The sequence below is a fragment of the Poecilia reticulata genome, chromosome 12 (assembly GCF_904066995.2).
Source record: "Poecilia reticulata chromosome 12, P_reticulata-male-v2, whole genome shotgun sequence".
NCBI classification, from domain to species: Eukaryota; Metazoa; Chordata; class Actinopteri; order Cyprinodontiformes; family Poeciliidae; genus Poecilia; species Poecilia reticulata.
Window position 1 is genome coordinate 7,087,931 of NC_088841.1, and position 24,390 is coordinate 7,112,320.

At 39.0% G+C, this 24,390-nt stretch overlaps 2 protein-coding genes across 10 annotated transcripts; one reads left to right on the forward strand and one right to left on the reverse strand.

Moving 5' to 3' along the window:
* The first annotated feature begins 4,285 nt into the window (after nucleotides 1–4,285).
* On the forward strand, nucleotides 4,286–9,993 carry LOC103473345 (uncharacterized). 2 transcript variants are annotated; one of them, XM_008423504.3, is made up of 6 exons: nucleotides 4,286–4,357; nucleotides 4,489–4,524; nucleotides 4,617–4,922; nucleotides 6,658–6,972; nucleotides 7,422–7,559; nucleotides 7,672–9,993. In XM_008423504.3, the coding sequence occupies exons 1-6, from the start codon at nucleotides 4,312–4,314 to the stop codon at nucleotides 8,094–8,096; spliced, it is 1,266 nt and encodes a 421-aa protein (XP_008421726.1). In that variant the 5' UTR covers nucleotides 4,286–4,311; the 3' UTR covers nucleotides 8,097–9,993. The 2 variants fall into 2 exon arrangements, with proteins under 2 accessions (XP_008421726.1, XP_008421725.1); XM_008423503.3 differs by having other exon boundaries at nucleotides 4,292–4,357; nucleotides 4,489–4,922.
* A 1,937-nt stretch (nucleotides 9,994–11,930) lies between these two features.
* Nucleotides 11,931–21,042, reverse strand: dab2 (DAB adaptor protein 2). 8 transcript variants are annotated; one of them, XM_017307671.2, is made up of 15 exons: nucleotides 20,945–21,042; nucleotides 18,386–18,655; nucleotides 17,099–17,238; nucleotides 16,879–16,977; nucleotides 16,661–16,792; nucleotides 16,490–16,573; nucleotides 16,214–16,240; nucleotides 16,110–16,142; nucleotides 15,969–16,031; nucleotides 14,395–14,994; nucleotides 13,818–13,935; nucleotides 13,151–13,738; nucleotides 12,455–12,621; nucleotides 12,299–12,385; nucleotides 11,931–12,210 (listed from the first exon to the last, which is right to left on the reverse strand). In XM_017307671.2, the coding sequence occupies exons 2-14, from the start codon at nucleotides 18,519–18,521 to the stop codon at nucleotides 12,317–12,319; spliced, it is 2,256 nt and encodes a 751-aa protein (XP_017163160.1). In that variant the 5' UTR covers nucleotides 18,522–18,655; nucleotides 20,945–21,042; the 3' UTR covers nucleotides 11,931–12,210; nucleotides 12,299–12,316. The 8 variants fall into 8 exon arrangements, with proteins under 8 accessions (XP_017163160.1, XP_008421732.1, XP_008421733.1 ...); XM_008423510.2 differs by having other exon boundaries at nucleotides 18,386–18,560; nucleotides 20,843–21,039; XM_008423511.2 differs by having other exon boundaries at nucleotides 12,311–12,385; nucleotides 20,843–21,039.
* Nucleotides 21,043–24,390: the final 3,348 nt, after the last annotated feature.

The following is a 24,390-nucleotide window of genomic DNA, read 5'->3' on the forward strand; positions in this document are numbered from 1 at the left end:
AATCATACATTATGAATCTAAAACATAGACTCTTTACTAGTGAGGTAATTTCTGAACATAGTTGGCTGCACTGGATTTTATTTTGTAGAATCAGACTAAAGGGGGCTAAATTTAAATGTACACCACAGATATATTATACTAAAAAGTTTTGAAAACCAGGCATAACTTTCATTTGACTCCACTATTGACTGTGTTCTGTTAGTCTTTGACATAGATGACGTAGATTTATTAATCTGACCTAGAACTGATTTACACATGAGGAGCAGATTTTGTATGTGTATTTGTGGCTGCGTGAGACACACAGTGAAATCTATCAAATTTAAATATGAGGAACAGTGTCAATTAGGAACCGTGTCAAGAGTCACTTTAAAGATTCGAGAGTTCTACCGCTCGCATCTAAAAACATTTTGCATTTCTCTTACGATGTCGTAGATCAAAAGATATTCATAACTTTAATCTGTGCCGTTGGTCCCTTCTTGATCTCCTCTTTGCATTTCACAGAATAAATCTTGGACTTATAATTATCCACAGTCCCTTCGATGCAGACACAACAGTCGCTGTTGAAATTCTGTTAATATTTTCCTGCATAAATCAGCCACTGTTAAATCCAAAGTTTACAGTAGTATAACATTCTTTGTGATATATAAAGAAAGTCACAAATCAAACATTGATTAAAAGAATCCATGAGACTCATGTAGAATCTAAAAAATGCACAGTGCCCTTTTACCGTTTCTGTCCATCCATTTAAGGAGAGGAAACCATTCAAGAGTCCATAAAAATCTTTTACTTATAGAAAACTTTCACTTTCCTTAAAGCCAGAAAAATATATTGATGTTAATTGCCTGTCATTATTTTACACTCCAATGACGTTTCATCATGTTCAATGGGACATGTCTCTATTCCACTGAACACTATTCAATGGAGTAGAGTTTTATTTACTTTTTACTTTTTAATTTTCTTTTGGTGCAACCCTGTAAAGTGGCTATTTATTCCTCCTAGAGTGTAGTCAGCCTAATTTGTTCTCAAGAAAAAAGCAACTGAACATTCTAAACTCTTGAATGTTCCTCTTTTTTCAATCATGAAGCTTCCTCGGTTTCACACACTGGTGAAAAGTCACATGCTATTTACACTCATGGTGGTTTCAGAACTCCTGCGTTTGTCAGCGACTCGTTTCTTCACACTGCCCTCCGTCAGGGTGATTGTTATCTTATGAGGCCTTTTATAGCATTTGAAAACATGCAGTCTCTGTTACTGCGTGTGATGTGCATAACTGGTCTAAAACCTACTCATAACGAATTCAAACCCCTGTCATAAAAAAAATACATGTTGCTGTCACTTTCATGTTTACCAGGACCTAAATACCAGCGCGTCAGCTGACATGTAAATTTACACAAATGCAAATCTACACCTTCGTGGTTGTATTTACACAATTCACAAACCGACGAGGCTAGTTCCTGTTTTATGGACTGGACATGTCTATCTTAAATTAGTTTTTTTTGTTGTTGTTTTTTCATGTTTGGCTAAATTCAATACAAAATAATACATTAAACATGATCTTTATCTGAGTTCACTACAGATTCAGTGAGCAAATAATCTTTTGTACCCAAGTACACAATCAAACATTGACAATTGTTTTATGCAAAATTTTAGTTAGACATTATTCTGAAATAGGGTGTGAAATTTATTCATCATTTGGTATATTTGGTGGAGATTAGTGAAGACTTTCCTGCTGATTTACATGTTGGCACACCCTTAGAAGTTTCTTGAAACTCTGTGGGTGGGGTGTGAAGCATCTGTTAAGCCTTCATTTGAGGAACCACAGTATTTGTCTTCTTTTCTTCAGAAAACGTCTCAATTTGGTAAATAGAAGTGCAAAAAGAAACTGACCCATTCAAAAGCCAGATGATTAGCTTAAAACCTTTGATGCTTGCGATTCGGTATTATGCAGATAAGACACACTTTATTGTCCCCTACAAGAAATGTGCTGCCGGTAATTCTCCAGTGACTGTAAAACATACAAACGTGTTGCAAAAAGATAAGAAACATCACAGAAAAAGTAATAATTTATAATTATGCTAACAGTACGTGAGACAGGTGCTGCAAGATCTATTGTCCCTGTTTGATCGCAGTACCCTCATGAATCTTCATTGAATATTTCACCATATTTGGGAATGTAGACTTAGGCTGCATAAGCCAAACCAAAAAGCCATGTCATACCTAATTATACTGCCAGGAGCGACATTGTGAAAGATCGGCTTGATCTTAGATTGGACTCCACACACCCTCAAGTCTGCACACACACACAAAAGCAGTCTTTGGGTTAGTATGGAGCAGAGATCGTCACCATGACCACGACAGCACAATGTGTTGCACCTTGGCATGTGCTCTCAAACCCCTTGGATCAAAAATAATTTCCTTAGTTTTACTAGGATTCAAACTTGGTTTTTATCACACCTGGTTATAAAGGTCACAATAGATACACAGTAGAGTCCTACTGTAACACATTTAAAATAATAGTATCATCTGAAAATTTGATGACAGTTATTGGACTGCATGCTTCCACATTCGTTAGCGCATAAAGGAGAAAGTAAAGGAGAGCTGACACAGCCTGTGCTACAGTTTTTTACTTAAGACAAGAAGTTATTTACTCATCTGTTGAGACCTGTTTGTTGAAAAAGAATACAACCTAACATTAACACTCATATTGACCAGTTTTTTGACAATCAAGTGAGGTTGGACTGTATCAAAAGTTGCAAAAAAAACCAGTGTATCGGCCTTAGAATCTTCTTACATATGAAGTGGTATCGCTGGTGACAGCATCCTCTGCTTTGGCCATGCCTATAGACAAACTGCAGGGGGTCTTGCTCGTCGTAAACATTTCAACAGCAATTCTTTCAAAACATTTCATAACTACTGAAGTTAAGGCCATGGATCTGAAGTGGTTAAGCGAAGGACAAGACACTTTGGGAACATTTGACAGTCACCAAAGAGCAGGAACAGTATAATTAGTTTTTTTATTATTATTATTTAAAAAATTTAATGTCACAAGGTTTGATAATTGACTTTGGACTGTACAAAAAAGTGTAAAAAGCATGTATTTTAGCAGAGAATACTCCTCGATGGGCAGTGATTTGAAGATTAAGACTTCAAGAAAAAAGTTCAAATGATGATGCAGTTCTTCGGTCATGGTGAAAACTATGTAAGACTGAACGTCTTAGTTTTGACTGAACAAATAGCTGATGCTGACATGGCAGCAGCTCATTCCATCAAGCCATCTGGTGGATTTGACTTGATGAAATTAATTTCAAGCAGAATATGGAGAAAAAAGGGATTTAAGTGACTGAATGCAGCGTGGTTGCTATGACCACACTGGCTGGTCTTTGTATCCCAGAGGCTGCTGATCCACTGCGGTTTCCAGAGAAATTCTGCACAATAAGCTTCCAAATGTACAACAACTGTGTTTTCTACCATGTCAACATTGACAAAAATCTCAGAGGAATGTTCCCATCGCCTTGTTTAATCTCTGCTAAAACAAATCTAACCTACTACGAGCAAAGTAGAAAGAATATTGACCACTGGATGTGTTTCAGTCTATCTACTGAGCCTCAACATCACCATGTGGCAAAGCTAATGTCAGGAGACAAAAGTACAACAAAAAAATAAATAACAGGATGTATCTATAAATATAAAATCAGCCATGAATTATCTTTTGTTTCTGTCATATTATTCATTGATAATTGTTAGATCATTAATAGAATGTCTTACCAAAATAAAACTGTGGTCCAGATTAAATTGGCCGATACATAATATTCCTGTGTTCTGTGTTTGTTGCTGTGCAACTAGGCAACACGGGGGACAATTCCTGTAGTCTGTTAGCGTTTCAACATTTATAGTCAAGCTACGACTTTAGAAGCTCTCATCTGGAGGAAATTGCATCATTTGTCGTCGCAATTATCCAACTCTCAACACATTTTCTGGTGCTTTTCTTCCTCCCGTGGATGAAGCTAATGCAGGAAAGATAGCAAAGTAGTAGAGAACCTTACTGTGCGTCGCTGAATAATGTGGTTGATATTTAAATTTAATCACTTGGAACCAAAACGTAAAACTTTTGAGTCAATTATTTCATTCTTAAAATGATCCCGCTTTGTAATCACCAAACGCAAAAGAGACATCCTGCTTTTCTGCTCTGTCAGATAAACACGGGGAGGTGGGGGGGAGGGAATGTGAGAAAAATGTCACATCTCAGTTCAGTTTTTGTTACCATCACAGCCTTCCATATACTTCCTCAGAGACTCGGTTTTTGTCTCAGTCATGGGGCTCAGTCAATGGAGGAACTTCCTCATTATTCTGGCTATTGGTGAGATGTCTTTTTAGCATTTCTCTGTTTTGTTAGAAATGTCAAGCTCACTTTCAGATGTGTGTATTGAACTAAAGAAGATATAAAACTGCATACCGTTTTCATAACTGCACTTTGCTAATTGTTTGCAGCTGCCCACATTTGTGTGTTGTGTTATGCTGCTTCAGGTCAGTCATGTTCAAAAAGCAAATGTACTTTCAAATTTGTTTTTTGTGTTCACAGTTCATATATATGTATTTGCTAATCTCATGTTTATCAGTTTCTGTTGGATTTAAAAGTAAAGGAAAGTGCTATGGAGACGTTCAAATCCAAGACAAGAATATGGAAACATTCGATGATGACAGATGGCACTTCAACAACAGCAAAGTGCTTTGCAGAAACACTGGTTGTGGGACAGCACTGGAGTCACTGGAGTCACTGAAGTCACTGAAATCAGAGACGACCCCCACATCTAAAACCCCCGATTTTTGGTGTACGGGAAATGAAAACTCTTTTGATGAATGTCAGCGCAAGAATAACAAGACCCAGAACTCAACTGCCAATAAGGCACTCGTTGTCTGTTCAGGTAAGATGCTCAGTTATAATATACATCAGAGTATCATTTCAGTCATAGGGTCTAGCAGTTTGCAAAGTTTTTGTAATTTTTACTCTTCTACAAGTTAATTTCCTTGACTTTTGATCAGATGACGAACAGTCTATTTCAGCTTTATGGTCGTTTGCATTAAAATACTTACTCGGATTGTTTTTGTATCGCTCCCATTTCTTCTTTTTGCACTTTGAAGCTCTACCTAGAATCTTCTTAAGGTCCAACAGTGCAAAATGTAAATGTTTGCCATTTTTCAAGTGGTCTTAAGATTTTAATTTGGAGTGCATGTACAGATGGATAGCTTTGATTGGTATTGTACATTTTGATTCTTTTTTCCCCCGCGCCCCCATTTGTGGAAAGAAATGTACAGTTTCACCTAAAATAGTTCAAGCCTCACTTCCAATAGCTTCATTGTTCATGTAGAGGTATGCGTCTCAAAAATGAGTGAAATAAGTTCATTGCGCAGAGCGAAACATGTCAAACCAGTTTCTTCTAATTTTGATAGTTATGGATTACAGATAACAGAAATGCTAAATTCTGTTTTGAAAAAAGAAACAAACATGAATACTGTGAAAAAAAAAATACCGTAAAGTCGTGGTGTCACAGTCTGATCAGCCAATTAACCTGAAACACACCCAAAAGGTTTTTGGAGCATCAAATTGGTCTCTCAGTCTGGGTCAGTAGACGACATGATCAATCTAGACTGCTGATGTCACAGATGTACAGAAAACAGTGATTTTCACCCTGCAAGAGGAGGCTAAACCAAAAAAGTCATTGATGAAGAAGCTAGTTGAGTGCCGTGTCAAGATATAGAGTTGAAGGGAAACGGTGTGCTTTTCCTGGGCTGACGAGTAAAAAGAGCTAGATGTTTTCTTTGTGGTCCAAACCCCACTTTTCTGATAAAAACAAAGTTTGCATTTCATTTGGAAGTCTGGAGGAAGACTGGACACGAATTTGTGTTGTTTGAAGTCAAGAGAGACAGTGGTAGACTGTGAACATGTCAAGTCATAGGCGTTTCCCATGACTAGAAATCATAGCAATGACGTCTACTACTTGATTTTCCACAGCGATCAGGTAGTAAGTTGCTCTAAATCTACCATCTATTAGATTTAGAGCAACTACCTGGTGCTCTAAATCTACCAGGTAGTCATAGAGTACTTTATGCTTCTGACAAACTTTACAGATCCTGATTTTATTGTCTGACAGGACTCAAGTTTCCACATTCAGAGGTACAACAAGCAGGTTCAATGACTGTGGTGTTGTAGTGATTGACCAGCAAACTGGCCTGATCGGAACCTTTTAGAGAATTTTTAGAATATTTTCGAGAAAGATGAGACAGTAAACAATGGAGACGAGAAGGCCTCCATCAAAACAACCCGTACTTCACTTACACCTCAGCAGAACCACAGGCAGATCGATTCCGTGTCAAGCTGTGTTGACGCAGCAATTCATGCAAAAGGTGTTGCAACCAGGTGCTGAGTACATGGAAATTATCTTTTTGTTTAAAATATAATTTTTATTGATTTTATTCAATATTCAAATTGTCTGCGACACTCAGCTTGTGATTTTTCTTACCTGTACACAATATTAAAAAATAAGAAAACGAGGCTCACAATACTTCACTTCAGTTTAATGAATTTACTGAAGTGAAGTATTGTTAGTTTTCCATTGAAAAAAACTGAATTTGATTTAATCCTTGTTTTTTTGTTTTCAGATGCCATTTCAAAGCCCAGAATCTCACTGACGCTTCCTAATGGGACGTCGATTAACTTGTCACATGCAGAAATCCTCAGGGGTTCCAGCTTCTCCATCGAGTGCACAGTTGACTCAATCCCCGGCAAATTGAAATTTTATTTCCTTCAGCAATATAATGGCAATTCTACAAAATTAGAAAGCAACCATTCAGCTTCTTTTAACATTTCCAAGGCTGATTATAAAAACGAGGGCAACTACAGCTGTAGGTATACAGTGAACCTGAATGGAACATACGAGTCTGATGAGACGGGATGGATTCATGTCACTGTGACAGGTAAGACGACAAAAGTCACAATGAGTTTCACCTCAGGGATCAGCACTTAATGCTCGCATTTCCATGGTCATTTTGCTCTTGCAAAATCAACTCCAGGATATTTTCAGCATCAAGATAAGCCAAGGCAAGACAAAAATGAGCCGTTTCTTAAGGTTAGAACCCTTATAAAGCACTTTTTTGGATGCAAGACCCCATCTAGCGAGCTAGAGAGTAAGAAAGCGGCTTACGACAGATATAGCCTATTAGAGCAGGAGGGTAGAACGGTATTTATTTTTTAGACAGCAGTTTCAAAAGCAGCATAATTGCAAAACAAAATATTTCCTAAAACAGTAGAAGTGATTACGCCCTTTATTTCATCGTGACAATGCGTAGAGGAAGTGTTAAGAGCGTGTGCAACATCAATTTTCATCATGCACGTTTGAAGAAATTTTTTTTTTTTTTACTTTAAGATTCATGGTGGAAACTGCTGCTTTACATATTGCTGGCCGGGGTCCCGGTGCTTCTCCTGATAGTTTTACTGGTTGCCTGCCTAGTCCGCAGAAGAAGAAAACTGGCTGAAAAGCCAAGTGACGTGGTCTTAAATCAAGGTGAGTGCCCATGTCCAAGTCTTTGGACATTTGATGTCTTACAGCATGAGTAAAACAAGGAAAACCTGAGCACCATTTTGTCTGCTTATTCTCATGACAACTTATGTTGCAGTGACTGTTAGAAACAGTTACATAGACGACGACCAAGAGAGGGACTATGTAAACGTTGAGCCGGTGAACACCAGCAGTCTGGGAACTGAGGAAGTGGACGAGAAGGACAGTGATTCACACGACTATGAAGACCCTTCACAGGATAAAAATGACAGCAGTGATGATGAGCATGATTATGTTGATACTAGTAAGGGTCCTGTTGCAGCAAGGAACGGCACAAAAGAACAGAATGAGGAAGAGGACAGCAGTGATGACGGGGAGGACTATGTAAATCCCAGACTGGGTCCTGTTGCTGCAACAGGGGACGGCACAAAAGGACAGAGTGAGGAAGAGGACAGCACTGACGATGGGGAGGACTATGTCAACTTACAGGAACAAATTGTGGATATATACGGAGAAGACCTGGATATTTATCAAAACCTTTAGACAGTACACTGCAGGAAAAACATCTTACTCAGTATTTTGTGTAGTTTCTAGTGCAAATATCTTCACAAGCTTGAAATAAGTCAAGTAACTTTAAAGCAAGATATAAAAGCTTGTTTTAGATAAATTCCTTAATATTGATGAAAAAGTTTGTTTCATTGGCAGATTTTTTTAAAACTTACAAGACATTTTTCCACATAAGTTACTTTTTCTGCTATTAGAATAAGTACTTTATTATTTAATTATTTACTTTAAACACAAGCCTTCATGTTGCGCTGAAGTTACTTTTGATTCAGTTTCGTCTTAATTCAAGTGTAATGGGATATAGGAACCAGACCAAAAATCCTTGGTAAGATTTTGCGTTTTTGAAGTGTAGCTTGGAGAAATCTAACCAAGTACCTCAATAATATTTCCTACCTAACTACAGTCGTAGATCAGTACTGTTGTTGAAATGTTTATTAGCGTCAGTCACTACAGACACCTCGCCTCTTCCATAAGGGTGGTTGCACCCTTTATTTCATCGTGACAGATTTTAAATTTGAACTCCCTCATTTTCTGCTGTGCTTATAAATGGCCACTAGGGGCGTGACAGGATCTATTGGCAGAATATTGAGTTGAAAGATGTCTAACCAACTTAAACACGGTCTTGTATTCACAGTTGTAGTCAATATAGGACTTTATCAAACTAAGCTAAAGTGGTTATTATAGGTACCAGATATAAAAAGGTTGATTTAATTAGCAGTAGAAGTTATAAAGGTAGTATTACTGGTTTGCTAGCTTGTGTTGATATTCTAGTTTGGCTAGCTGTCTCAAACACACTTCCCTGCCACTTTTAATTGTAAGGCATTTGGGTTTCCTCTGCAGGAAAAAAAAAGATACAATAAAGAGACACACAAGACAGAAAACAGTACAACAGATTAACCGTTAGCTGCTAATGATGCTAAAGACTGTGTCTGAAGGTACAGGACAGGGAATAAAGGGCTTTGTTTTTCCTATACAAATTTTTTTTTTTTTTTTTTTTTTTAAATCAGGGAATCCAGTAAGTCATTAAATCAATTTTTGTAAATAATCTCACCTGGTGAATATTTGTAAGATGTATTGAAGGAATCTAAAATGTTTCATTTACAATTGGTCAACATGCTCTTCCAACCATATACTTTTTGTTTCAGGCGTGTTTAAAATGTCTTAGTCAGAGAATGCATTTTTAAACATCTGCAGTGAAAAACAATGGCAAAGTTATGCAATAATGCCTTCTATTTAATACACAACTTTTAGTTTCTTTGCCTCTATGCCAATTTTTGTGTGGTCAGTGACAAGCATCCCATGTTGCAAATAGGAACTGTTTCTGAAATGCATGTGCGCATTTTCTTTTATGAAATCAGTTCAATATTTTCTAATGAAATAAAAAAAATAATTTTTTTTTATAATCACTCCAGACAGGAACTAAACGATTTCAGAACAAAACAAAAACGTACAATACTTGCACTCAGCTTGGCAATATGTGAAATGACTTGTGATTATCTTTATTTAGATAAATGTTTTACATCAGCTGAAGCTTCTGAAGAACAGAAAGCTAGGGTAAATGTTTTTCAGCTACTGGAATCCATTATTAGGGCTCAGTATCATGCAACTGATCAACGTTTTCAGATGTGCAGTTTTCTCAAATGCTGTTTGTATCGTTTCAGCAAAGCACAATGCAACTTTGTTCAGTTAATTGTATGAACAACCTTTTGATAAAATTAACAAAAACCTCAATTGTTTCCAAAACTTGCCAAGCTGTTAATTCTAAATGTATTTTGGATCCTGCCTGACTAGCTTCAATTGAATGAACTCTACAACCGAAGACTTTATATTGGAAAGATAAACTGAGTAAAATCATGAAATATTTGGGGGGAAAAAAAATATATATAAAAAATTGTTTAGCAGAAGTTCCCATAACCCTTTCAACATCAGTGTTTTGAAATAACACAAAGTGGTGCATAAATGCAAGAAATGTATAGCTGGTTTCCAGGCAGCAACACAAAACTTTGGACTTAAACCGAGCTGTTGTACCAAATATCAGTTCAACCATTTCTGTATTTTTGCAATCACAATCGGATGCAGTTTGTGACATCAATGAGAGAAAGCAAAGATAAATGCACTGTACTCCAATTTCAAAAAATGGAAGCGATGATATTCTTTGCTTTCAGTATCAATAAAACTCAAAGTATTATTGATACTTTGAGTTTGAAAGATTCCACTCTTGATAAGCATTACTGTAGTATTTTGCTAGTGACATTCAATTGGATGAATGTTTTCATCCAATTGTTGCTCGATGAAAACATTCATCCAGCAACAATTTCTGTAGCTACAAACTGACACTTCATCCAACAGCAGTAAAAATTAATATTTTTTTAAATCTAAGAAAGCAAATTGTTTGTGATCAACTTCAGTTGGTTCCCTGTTACATAGCATGTTTCTCAGTACAAACTACTTGATTAAACAAAGCTGACAGAACATAGTCAGAACTTGACAGTGTTAAAACCACAACAGCAGACCAATTGGAGAAACTCGATGTTTCTCTAAGTGCATGCAATACGAAGCATATATACCAGAGACGTCACACCTCATTGCAGACTTTCTACAAACTTACTGGCAACAGTAGTTGGAGACAAATCGCTTCAACCAAGTCACAGTGCAGAGACTAGAGGGAGTTGTGTGTGTAGTTTGTCACAGTGGTGATGTAAACTGATCTGCATGGATGTTTTACTTTTACAAATCATGATCCATAAAATTTGACTTGAGAAACCGATTTCTATAAAAACATTTAAGATGATTCCATAAATATTAATGACCGTCTTAATTCAAAGGTACAGCCAGTTGTCCAACAAAATGAAAATTGGAGTGCAGTGACTGTGAAGACAATGTAAATTGGGAAGGTCCATTCACTTGTTAATCAGTATTGCTGGCCAACTTTATGGCATGAGTACTAAAAGCCAAAAACTAAGCAAATTAAATGAAAGTTTACTGAAAAATAAGTCAGGGATAGAAATGAAAATCACCAAGGCACAGAACATTCTATGTAGGTAAAAATGCAGTAGGGAACCTAAAAAGTATTTTACCCATGTTAAAGTGTCCCGACAGCACAAGACCGATGGAAAAAAAAAAAAAAAAAAAAAAAAAAAAGAGGTCAAAATAAAAATCAGAAGGTCTTGTCACTGTTAATCATCGGTGTGAATGCACTGCTCACACAAGCTTAAGATCGGTTTCCTGCAACTGTGTAAATGGCCAAGAAACAGGAACAAGTTTTTCATCATTTGCCATGTTACTGGTCTGCACTTTCACAGCAGGCTCTGCTGTAGAGGAGAATCTGCAGTGCAGTACATGAAGATGGAGACAAGCTTCCAGGCTCAGATTGGTTTCATCCATCATCTTACACCCTTATCCCTAGTGGGGTTTGGAGGGTGCAGTCAACAAATGAGGCAGAGATCACACTGGACAGATCACCAGGCCATCAAAGGGCACTCAGATTGGTTGACAAAATGCAGTACTCCAGGTCTGTGTTGTACCACCAAAAGAAATAAAGTACAAAATCTTCCATCTCAAGCTGTGTGATTTTGATTGCGTCAATATTCAGTCAGTGTTGCCTTTAGAAATTGTAATTCTTGCTGAAACAGAAATTTTAGACTGAAGGACAGCTTAAAGCTTTAAAATGCCGGAGAAAAAAAAACCTATATACAAATGTCCATGTTCTCAAAGAGCAAACCAGTCAATTCACTTCACCTTTTGTAGGATAGAAAAGTAGCCAATTGTAATTGATCTGTTGCTTCCTTCGCAATGATGCAAAGAATCAAACAATTTACTGCGTAATTTCTGATTTATTTCTTTTACAAAGATAGCATTAGCAGTGAACATTTAAACATCACAACCATTTCATCAGAAAATCATACCAAAACATTTACCAAGTGGATCAGTCAACAGGAACAAGAGTCAAAGGCTGGTGTGTTGGAAGGAAAAAAAAAAGGTGGTTCAGGGACAAGAATAAGAGTTCATTTGGATTGGATTGTCTTGCACAGGGCAGCTTGTCCTGAAGATAAGTTTGAGGTGGAGAGCTTCGTTTGCCCTGCAATTCCTTTCACTGTAAGGCATTAAAAAAATAAATTAAAAAAAAGAGTTAGGTTTGTTCCCTTATGATGTAAGGAACAAGCAAACAGGTACTTACTTACTCATGGGCCAACCTGTAGTCAAGCAAAAGGATTACCAAATGCATCTCCAAAGGCATCTGTGCAACCAGAGGCCTGAGCAACTGTATTCTGCCAAAGAAAAGTGTTTCATCACCAAGAGTATCAGAGAATGCAACATCTTGATTAACAAGTTCTTACCATTGGTGCTCCAAAAGGATTAGGATCCGGGACACCAAAGGCTTTATCAAACATGTCCTGACCAAAGCCTTGCCCCAGCGTTTGTGCTGAATTGTTGGGAACTGGAGCAGAAGAGAAGGCAGCATCAAGGAGGCCAGGAGTTTGCACAGGTACTTGCTTTGCAGCATCTAGAGGGAAACTGAGTTTCTTAGAATGTACAGCAAAATGGTTTGCATGAAGTACTAGGATTGCAATACCAGTAATGGCTCCATTATATGTTGCGATTTTAGAGAAAAGTCCATGGAGTACCGAGAGGCTGACTAGCGACCCAAATGCTCCAGTTTCAGGAGCTTGGATCAATTCAATATTTTTGCACCAGCACAAATGATGTGCGTTTGTCATTTTTCAGGTCTCCATCTCCCAGACAATCTAAAACTCAAGATGCATTGATTGGATCTGGTTAATACATAGAACATAACCAGGAAAAGGCCAGCCCCTTGTTCTATGTTTTGCCTCATACCAAGAGGTCTGGATCCTCCACTTTTGAGAAACAACTGCTTGCTAGCATGGACTCTGAAGTTTTCAACTTTACCCAATTGCTCTCTCTAGAGGGAATCCCATACTGCACAAACCGATAATCAAACCATTACCGATAAATCTCACTTCAAAAAATAAATCCAAATTATTCCTTTATTTTAAAACCCTGAGCCATCTTACCATTATTAGCAAGTGAAGACATCCGACTGATGTCAAAGTCATCATAGTCTGCAGCCTCCTGGGCCACACCCACTTTATTGGAAAAGTATTCATCGAATGCCCCCGACTCTTTGGCGGCGGGTGCAGCAGCACTTGATGCAACTTCCCCTTTCCTGGCTGGGATAGCAGGAGGTTTGGCGAGCTGGAAGTTCTTGAACATGTCCTTCCCAGTTTTCTTCTCCTTATCGCCAAGAGGATCCAAAGCAGTGAAGGCAGCGTTTTCCACTCTGGCCGGAGTCTCCTTAGCAGGCGGCCTTGGAGGGGGGCGTGACGGACCCTGGTCTCCCATTGTTTGGAAGGGATTGGAGGGAGCTGGCTGAGCCCACTGGAGGTGAGGCGGAGAGAGGGGTGGGACACTGAACTGAGGTGCCACCTGCGGACCCCAGGGGGGGGGCTGCATGGGAACAGCAAAGGGAGCCGGTTGCACAAAGTTGGGTCTAGGGCCAGGAGCAGCAATTCCTGGCATGTGATACATTGTGGCTGGAGCAGGGGAGGAACCCCACATGCCCATAGGTACACTTGTAGCTGGTGGACCCAACTGAAGATTGCCTGAATGTACAAAAGAAAGCAGTAAGTTTACAGTAAATTTACTCAAACTTTGGGAGAGAAAAAAAACAAAGCTCATTACCCAGAGCAGCCATGGCTGAAGGAACAACATTTGTAGGTGTATTGTTGAAAAGGTCAGCTGGAGATGTCTCAGAAGAAGCACCAAATAAGTCTGCGCCAAACAGATCACTTGACCCAGCCTAGTGGCACAAAATAAGATGCCAATGAGGGATTTTGAACACAGAAATGCAAAAATATTTACCCAAGACTGCTCAAATGTAATCTAGCATGCTCAAAGTAGAACCCTGATTACTAATGTGTAAACATGCTTCAAAACTTACCAGTGCCCTTTAGTCACTTGAAGCATGAATGTTAGAAAAATAGGTTAAGAGCCAAGGTGAAAAGAGGAAGAAAAAAAAGTGTTCGTTCAGCAGCATAGTCAAAATGCAGCGTTTCAAAGCCGGATCAAACCACCAGTGCAAGCATAGAGATGAAGAACATTTCCTGAAAGATTCAGAAGTCACTGAGGCCTTGCACGGCATCTACACACAGGCAGTCAAACTGTCCTCGTACCCAACAGAACCGTGAAAAGGTGATGTTAGACGTGAACCCCAGTCTCATGCAACCCCACTATAACTCTACTGGCTGTGTGGTTTCACCTTTGTGTTCCTTCGACCTCGTCCAGACTTAAAGTTCTGTGGAGGTGGGCTTATGACAACAGAGTTGTTGCTATGGGTCACCGGTGCTTCTGGGTTACTTATGTTGTAAGAGACTGGGGACGTTTTCAAAGAGGAGTCAAAAAATGGGTTTTTGGCAGAGATTCCTTGTTGACATTCATTCCCGTCCACCATCGTTATCCCAGTGCCTTGTGTTATACTACCCCCTAGTGGCCACTGTCCATTATTGAGCGCAAGGATCATCGATTTACTGGATAGTTCATTCTTCTGCAGATTTTGCCCAGTCTCTCCACTTAAACCATTAAGATTTGTCTTAACAGTGTCAGAAGAAACATTAAGATCATTTGTAGGTGGCTGATGTGCATCATGAGGTACAAAACTATTGGGTTGACTAGAAAGGGGGTCATCTCCAAATGGGTCACCATCTGGAGCAGGAAAGTAGCCAAAAGTTGACGTATTTTTAGAATTTGTGGGCACTTCATAGTCGGGGCCAAGGGAGTTCAGAAAAGAGGAATCCTTCATGCAATTTTGATTTCCATCAACTCCAGTAGAAAAGTCCAGCAACAGAATGTCATTAGATTCCTGGTTAACATGGACAGTGAGAGAAGAAGAGATCAATGAAACAATTTCAGAGTGCGCATATTAATCACATGGTGTGAGAGACAGGTGCTTTAAAGCTGCTACAAGTCAAAGGTTTTAAAAAATATATACATCATTGGTGTGCAGATCCATTTGGCAATTAGGCCAAAAACTCATTTAAGCAGTGTCCGGCGGTGGGGGAAAAAAAAAAAAAAAAAGTTGTAGAATTATATTTGCCCACATAGGTTTTCAATTGAATTTTGAGATCATGTGACAGACACAGTCTGGTGTTACTGTAAAGTAGTCACATCAGTGTGATATGCATTTGTATTCAGCAATTACCAGATTGGCCAAATCGCCACCAACTTTGCATAGTTTAAGACCATAATCTTAATTCTTTGAACAAACAAATGATCATTTTCAAATCCTGCCAAAGACTCCAGATTAGAATACAAAGCAGTCAGAAACAGCTGTATGTATATAGTGACACTCTAGTGGACCCCCTCAATATTTGGAAGTTTGAAGAGTAGGAATACTTTAGTGATCTTTGGAAAATATTTCATTTTTAAATCTAAAAAAAAAAAATCATGCACCCAGTGTTTTACTTTTATGTCAATACAAACACTGGTAGTTTCTAGAAGCAGCATATTAAAAATGTTCAAAAAAAAAAAAAAAAAACTTGTAGCAGCTTTAAGGTTAAGACGAATCATAAGATTGGTAAAGGGCGAATTATCCAAATTCTTAAACAGGTTGATTGCCTCCATTAAAAAAGAAAAAAAATTATGGCATTTAAATATTAAACACACTAAACTAAAAACATTGATGTCCAGTAAAGCCATTTTAAAATCATTGGATTTTTCAGCAAGTGTTGAGACACACAGTGACACACAGATACAAAGTATTAATATTAAGATGCCATAATACGACTCCAAAAATAGAGTTTAGCCAGATAGAGATAACAGCAGCTACAAACTTACTTCTGGAGCCCTGATGTCTGGGGGAGTTTTAATGTCTCCAAAAAGGTCGAGCTGCTCCACTGGCTGGAAATTAATCAAATATTAAAGCAAACGCTTACAGGGGAAAAAAATAAAAATAAATCCCAAAACAGGAATTCCTACCTGTGCAGGCTTCGATTCATTATTGTCACAGTTCTAATAAAAGAGAGGAGAATGTTAAGAGAAAGTCCAACTTTTCTGAAAACAAGAAGCTTTAGGGAGCTTACCTCTGCAACTGCAGAGCCATTTTGAGCCTGTGAAGAGAGTTACAATGTCAGTGATTCAATAAATTTTGCTGACATGAGCCTCGTCAGTGAACGAGAATGTAATTCCCTCACAGAACATCGAGAGGCACTGTTGATTTTCAGGAGGTGCATGGAGAACAGATTGCATCATGGCAGCTCTGCCAGTTTAAGACAATGTTTTGTTCTTCCACAAAGAAACAGAGTGTCCAACTTTAAGAGGGCGGCAGAGGAAGTTACAGCTTGGTGCTAAAACGTTACCTTCTCTGAGGACTCTGCTTCTTTCTTCCTCATGTTGAAGATTACTTGGAAAAGATCTTTCAGATCGATGACCAAAGGTTCTGCCTGTGCAAGTCCACAGAAAATAAAAAGTCTCAGTGCTGCCTGTGAATCTTAAGATTTACTGCTCTGCGACTCTGCTCATGTCATTACCTGTTGTGCCGTTTTTATGGCAAAGAACTGATGCTGTCCTTCACCCCCACATACATATCCAAACGCTCTGTTGTCCGTTACATCTCTGGCAATGAAGGAGATTTTATTCACCACATGCTCATGTTCAATTACCTGATAAAAGAGGGAAAAATAAATTGCAGTGAGTTATCTGAAATGCAAATAGTAATCCTCCGCAGGCAGCATTAAACTAGACTCACTCCTGACTTTTCATCAACAATCCTTATACCAGACATGGAAATGTTGACCCAGATTCTCTGTTTGTGTTTGCCTTGGGACCGAGCAGCTACCGCCATCCCCTGCAGGGGAAAAAGAAAAAAAAAAAAATGAATTTGTTCCATTGCAGGAAATTTGTTTAGTCCAGCACAAGCACACAGCAACAATATTAAAAGTTTAAAAATTATTTGACTCCAGCTGTACCTTAAGCTTCATCATAGAGTCCTGGCACATTTTGTCTCCACGGGCCTCGGGGACATCGTCGATACCGATGAGCTTGGCTTTGTACCTCACACCGTCCCCTTGAAACCTGCTCAGGAGGTACTCATCCGTCTTCTCTACCACTAAAAACAGGAAAATGTTTATTATGCGCTCAAACTGTTGCACATTTAGCATTTTGTCAAGCAGCTACAAACTGACCAAAAATGCTACTTCTCAAATTGTGCATTAGCTCCAAGGACATTGTATGACATCCTGTTTCAATTATTCTGAGTTCCAATTTTTTTGTTCACTTCACCGAGTGTTGAGCCCAGAGCAACTTCCTGCTAGTAGAAAATTTATGAGTTGAACAATTCCGCATAGTACAGGAAATCAATTGCTGCTTGTAATTCAAACGGGACACATCCTGTTATAGGCTGCAGTCATTACCCAGACATTGGGTGGACCAAGGCTGCAAATGGTCACAAGTCTTTCAGATAAAACAAAAACTGGTACTACAGTTTTACAGGTGCTAAATACAACTGGAACTATCGAGTTAAATATTGATATGACACACAAGTTGATTGAAATGTTTGTGTGAAAGTCTTTACTATGCAAGCCTCCTTGTCACATTAGGAATTTAAGCCCAGCTACAAAATTCAGACATTAGTGCATTCCGTTATGTTACATTAGCAAGACTTGTGGTTCTTTGTGCATAGCAAGTGACCAACCCACAAAATAGTCTATTCAGGAAATTGAGTCTTATACACACAAATTGCAACAGCCATTAAAAAACATTTCTCAGGACAAACGAGCAGTCCTCAAACATCGTCTTAGCTCGCCAACAGTCAGGGTTGTAGCCCGTTAGCTTGCTAGCTTCAGGTGCTCAATACTCTGAAATCTGACTTTTCAACTAGAAAAGTTGGAACAAACACTTGTAATGCCATTACAAGTGTTTGATTATAATATCATCGTAATAGCTACAGAAAGCAGTTGTGCTGTGCGGCTAGCAACCAAGGGCAAAGAAAGTTTGTTAAAAATCTCAGATTCCACCTTGTTCCACCACACCCAAATCAAATGAATGGCATACAGATTGTATTAACTCATGGTTTAAAATCCATTAGTGTTCCTAGAATTTACACAAGCTTTTTATTCCCCAGTGAAGGTTCTTTTAACGCCATTTGAGAGAGGTCTGTAGAGTAACACAAGCCTTTATTCTGGTATGCTGAAAACACCACTCTCTTTTAAAATTGGTTCATTAAGAGCCTCGAGTATTAAAGTTATTCAACTGACCTTTCCTCTTCTCTTTTCTCAACAGGCCCTTGGGTGTGGTCGTCAGAGGAGAAGGGGGTGGGCTGTTGGTTGAGGCTGTGGCTGGGGAACTTGGGTCAGCGGTTGCTGGTACACCGTTTTCCACCTCTGTAGACATCGTGTGAAGGGGTCCAACTTTACGGGACAAGCGACAATCCTAGGCGAAGCAGGCTGCAGCTCAGTGTTGCAAAGCAGAGACGAGTCAACCAGGCATATGACTTAACACCCACTCATCCTTCTCTTTTTGTTCGTCTGGAGTAGAAAAAGTGAAGTGAACAGTGATAAGCATTGGTGGAAAATATAAGACGTCATTAAAGACTCCTGGTAAGTCTGCTAGGGGGAAAAAAAAGGACATTAGACTAAGGCTGTAGTTAAGAAATTGATGAAGAGCTTCATTCATTTGCTCAAGAGCAAATTAAACGACATGCAATAAAATGTTTACAACCACATAAAACACCCATCAGAAACAAGCAAAACAAGCCATTATGACCAATAAAAAAAAACTCAAGACCACGAGACACTTTGACCTTCCCTTTAAAAATTTTTTTTAAAGGATTGCGATAGTTTGCTTGAAGTGAAATATTTAGAAATACAATGATGCCAAAACTATGTGCTTTAACATCTTAAACTCCATCATGGCAGTTCATTATACACCCAAACACTCAACTGTATAGAGGGACCAAATGTTTGCCAGAATCATCAACATTGCTGGAGAAAAATCCCACATGTACCCATGTTCAGTCAAACCGTTGACCCAGAAAACAAGCAACGCAGCACAAGTTAGTCGATCTGTGGTACCCACACAAATTTAAATTTGTAACAGCACAGGCACGTCTGAGTCAAATTATCACTGTAGAAGACACAATTACAAGCAATCAGCTACAACAAAAAGCTCAAAGCCACTGAAAAATATCTGGCACAAATCCTGCCATACCCAGTAGACAGACATACCTCAAGGACCAGCTCCAGAGGGAACACTGGTTAAAGCGCGGATGTAAAGAGCCCGTGACTACCGTTGAGCAGACCAAAGGTTGGAAACGGCCAAAGGTTGAGCAATTACCTAAAGGTTAATCTTAGGCTAGCAGAGTAAGAGATCTCGTGATGCCCAGCTGAGCAGGAACAAGAGGAAATTGGTGCCTTCAGAATGATGTTTGCCCACAGTCCTCTTATGCTTAAGCCTTGGAGAAGGAATGCCAGACTTATCAAAACCAGATAAGTTTGGGAGCAGAGGAAATGAGGCCGATACTGAGAGATATAAAAGACAGCATACCTGCCAGTCAGCAAATGTGCTGCAGCTTGGTGCCAGTAATCATCTGGCAATGAGCAACACCTGATCGTACAGAGAGGAGGGGTGGAAGGACTCACAGCCGACTTGCTACTCATTTGGTTTAAAAAGACAAAAAGTATCAGTTGGGTTTTAGCTGTGCAGTTTTTTTTTTTTTACAACAGCTACTGCGGAACTGTAAAACAATAAACCTCGACATCATCTACCAGTGATGGTGTTGAACACACACCAAATGCACAGCAGGATGCGTTTGCCCCATCATTTGCCATGTAAATTACTGCAGGCCACTGACACACACACGTGCAGATTTTGTTGTGCTTGGAAACTGCTGAAGGCAAACTTTAATGCATCACTCAGATAATCCTGACACATGATTGTTCTTGGCCATCAAGCACAGCTATGGCAGAAGGAGGACTGGAGGCAGAGCCTAATAAAACTGGTGTAATGTCAGCACTTCCTGGATATAACAGTTACATTTTAACAAAAATCTCAAGGGGTGCCCGTCAGGAGGAATATTTAAAGTCTGGAAGGTTTTTTTTTTTTTAAACGTACTTGTGTCACAACAAGTTAAACTTGACCACAGAGAACAAGCGTAAATCTCTGTCAGCAGAATTATGGCAGTGCTGAGTGCAGAAGTGTCACAATGTAGGGCCATCAGGAAACGTAAACTTCTGCACATCTGGAGGAAATCAGGGAATGAGTCAGTCTGCGAATGAATGAGATGGTGAAATACCACAGGGCGCTGTGCACACAAAGGCCAGTCACTTCCAAAAATGCTTTTAGAATTTAAACTAATTCTCCGAGGTGGTGCGTAGTTAAAAATACACCTTTGAATTTCTCTCGGAATTAAATGAAGTACTTTAGGTAAAAATGGTGCGCGCTTAGACCAGAGGCTGTAGAAAATGTTATGAGTCAGAGGGAAACAATGCAATAGGTTTAACCTTCCAAAGTGATGCCTGGATACATTTTAAGTGAAAACCAAGGTTCTATGAAGGTTAAAAAAAAATAAATAAAAATCTTACACTCGTCACAGCAGAAGCCGTGAGACGACCAACTCATAGACACGTTTGTATCCCTGCTGCATCAATAAACCAACAACCTGTAATGTTGCTGAGAGTTTGATGGGAAAACGTCGGGAAATAACAGTGACGTACCTGTTTAAACGCGCGCGGTGACACGGCTTAGCTACTTTGTTGTCGCCGTCGCACCTCGGCGGCTCTGCAGCAAAATGAGGAGGAAAAAAACAAAACACAAACCTAGCTCAGGACAGCGAGCAGGAGTCTGACTTTTTCCTGCTAAATACCGTGGACACACAGGGCAGACCCCTGCCAGCTCCAACCTTTAACTCTTCACTGACTGACTCACTGCAGCTTTAAAGTGGCAGAGGGGCGGTCACTTTTGGGATAGAAGGACACAGAAAAAAAATAAGCTTCCTTTTTTTTTGCTACATTTTAAATGTTAGGCAGCTGTCTAAGCTTAATTCACAAATTGATTAAGGCTAAAATATACACTTTAGGATATAAGGTATAGTCTTACTCAAACTAATTGTTTAATTTTGGAGTATATTTTGAAGTTTTGCAGTATTTCAGTTTGTTAAAAAAAAACACACACACACAAATGAATAAAGAAAGAAAATAATAATAATACCCTTGAACAAGTCTAATATGTCATATTTATACGGGTTCCCCACCCAGCTCGCTCTATATCTTGGTGGCAATCCCTGCTTTGTTTGCTTCCATAAATTTCCTCTCCTCTGTTCTGTAGTTTTGGTTTGACATAAACATAACTACTCATGTGACCTGCAGAGAGTCAGGAGCTGGATTATACGGAGGTACTTGTGACCCCTGGCCAAAGAATATGTTACAGTTAAGTATGGTACTTCTAAAAACTAATACCTGCACAAGTTTACATATGCAAATAAGTGTAGATTTTAAAAATGGAGTGTGGACAGAACACTGTTGGCGGATCATCCGGGAACGAGATGTGTGGGAGTTTCCTCTTAAATGGAAAGCAACGATCCGAGCGTATTATTTCATTAGCTATTGATAAATAAAAGCGCTACAGGTTACCTGCTGGGGTTTTTTTTGTTTCGTTTTGTTTTTTTTCAAAATCTGTCAATTTACTGACCTTATTATTTTTTTAAACAGCCTTGCCATTTAAAAACATTATTTTATTTGTTTATTTCAGTCAGAAGGTGGAAGTGTGCTTCCTGTAGGTACGCCCCAACTGATGCACCGTTTATATGGTTTTGTAAAGAATACCAACCAACCCGGCCCACCACTTGCTTCACCGGTTGACAAAAGGTGCAGACCCAATGCACCTCACTGAGCTGTTGCACCTGGCTGATTGACAGGAGTCACAAGGTGTTGTCAATGGCTGAAACAATTGAAATGGTTAATTGCTTCAGCAGGATAATAAGCAGCTTAGCTTTTTGAGAGATGCTGGTTGTTCCATGTCTGCTGAGTCTAAAATCTGAAGTAAGAAAGAAAAATGAAGTGTGAACATACAGACAGACTAATGAATACATTAAACCACAAGGACCTTAGTTTAACCTCTTGACTACCAGGAAAAGAAATTATGTCCAATCACCATTTTTTTTTATCCCACAGTCTTTGTAAGGTGATAAAAGGTTTTATGCACTTACTTTGTCTCTTCCCATAACATGTGGTTATTACTGATAAATGCCATTTTTATGAATTAGAAAAAGGTATGTACAAAAGTCCCACCCCTTCACATGTGGTATCATTGAAAAGCCCTAAATGTCCTCTCCAGATACCAAAAGGTATTAATTCAGTAGAATGCAGGGGGTGGGAGATATTCAAGTTTAGAAATGTCCTCTACAGAGGACAAAAATGAACTACTGGTAGTCAGGAGGATTTAAGTATGCATTTTCACAATACCTCTTTAGCTAGCAACATAAATGTGTTGTCTTCAAGCACAAAGTTTTGAAAGTGATTTAAAGGGCCTATAAAAATATTTTATTAGAGCATTTTTACATTTTTTTTATTTTTTAAAAAAGCTTAAAAACTTGACAAAGGCTGAATCACTGGTGACCAGCTCAAATGTTGCTTTGCAGACAGGTGTGGCTTGCCTCCTTACCGCCTCATCAAGCAGGTTAATGGTTAGTTGTTGGTATTTTTAATTTTAAACGTGTTGTGAACCAGCAGGATCTGTTAAAGGAGCTCTGATAGCAAGTAAAAACAACTACTCCTATATGGTTAAAACAAATCCTAACAGGTTTGAAAAGTTAAAAGGTTTGAATACGAATATGAGCTGAACAGCGTTAAAAACGACCAAGATTTCCACATGAAGACACGCTGGGTCACAACAGTAAGCCAAGCAGAGATCAGGAAGCAGACGTGTCATTATCCAGCTCTACCCACAAACAGAGGATTTCAGAGCAAAGGGTTCATCACACCGCACACAAAATAGGCTTCAAGAAGAGAAAGCCCAGCGAACGAAAGGTGGAGCGATTCTAAAACCGCATTCTTTAGTCACATGAAAGAATCCTTCTCCAAAAAAAAGGAAGCAGAGAAGGAAAAAAAAAAAGTAAGAAGATGACAACGGTGACTCAAATGCTGAAGAAGATAACATTCACAAAACACAAGAAAGCTAACAATCCACCTACTAAGGTTGGGAGGATTTGTTGACAGTGAAACTCCACAAATCTGGCCTTTATGGAAGAGGGGCAAAATGAAAGACGGAGTTAAAAACAAGAAACGGATACAAGTATGAAACGTAGCAAAAATGTGGAGGAGAAAAGAAGAAACTGAACGTTTTGGGAGCGTTTAGGAAACCTAGCAAAGCACATCACCCTGAATATGCCCTTCCCACCGTAAAACATGGTAGTGGCAGCAGCGTCCTCTGTGGAAGTTTATCTAAGGAAAATACATGCCACACTTTTCAGAGGAGTTTAAAAGTTTCAAGTGTGTTTACGCTGCTTATTTGTGAGAAAGTGGGATTATGGGGGGGATAATGTGAGTCATTTGGAATTGGTGCCCAGATTTTCCTATATTTGTTATGCAACATTTTTGCAACTTTGCGTCTTTATGTGAGAAACCGAACGAGGATATTAGTTGTTGTGATTTTAGAGAATATCATTTTATTCTAAAGTACTGTATTGGGAATAGTGGTATAAAAACAAGCTAGACTTTTGAAGCATAAACATCTCATGTTTGAATAAGATTTATGGTTTAACTGAGCCAGAGTGAAATCATATTATGAAAAGGAACAATGAGGGACTAGAAGCAGGCGAACTAAAGCCCCACTCCTGCCAACGCAGCAGAATTTTTTTTTAAGTGGAGGCCTGACGTTTCCTGTGCTGCGTACTGATCTGAGTCCAGTTCCATAAAAACCGACAACTGTAAGTAGTCCACCGTCTTCCTTTGTATGAATACCTTTGATGTCATCCAGTGATTCAGTAATGATGGTTTTCGTATTTGCTGCTGTAAGCAGACAGTAGCCGTTGCGACGTTCCCAGGAAGAAAATCTGCGATTCGCAGGAAGTGGGCTCCGTTTGCTGTTTGCACAAGCATCAGTGAATGTTTGTTTTGGATAATTAGAGAAGGAGAGACGGGCTATTAGCTTAAAACTGGGGTTTGCATCGTACATCGAATGAGAACTTGGAAGGTAGTCATCATTAAAAACAAAAGATTAAAAAAAAAACTTTTGGAGAACCTGAACATAAACTGGATGCATGTAG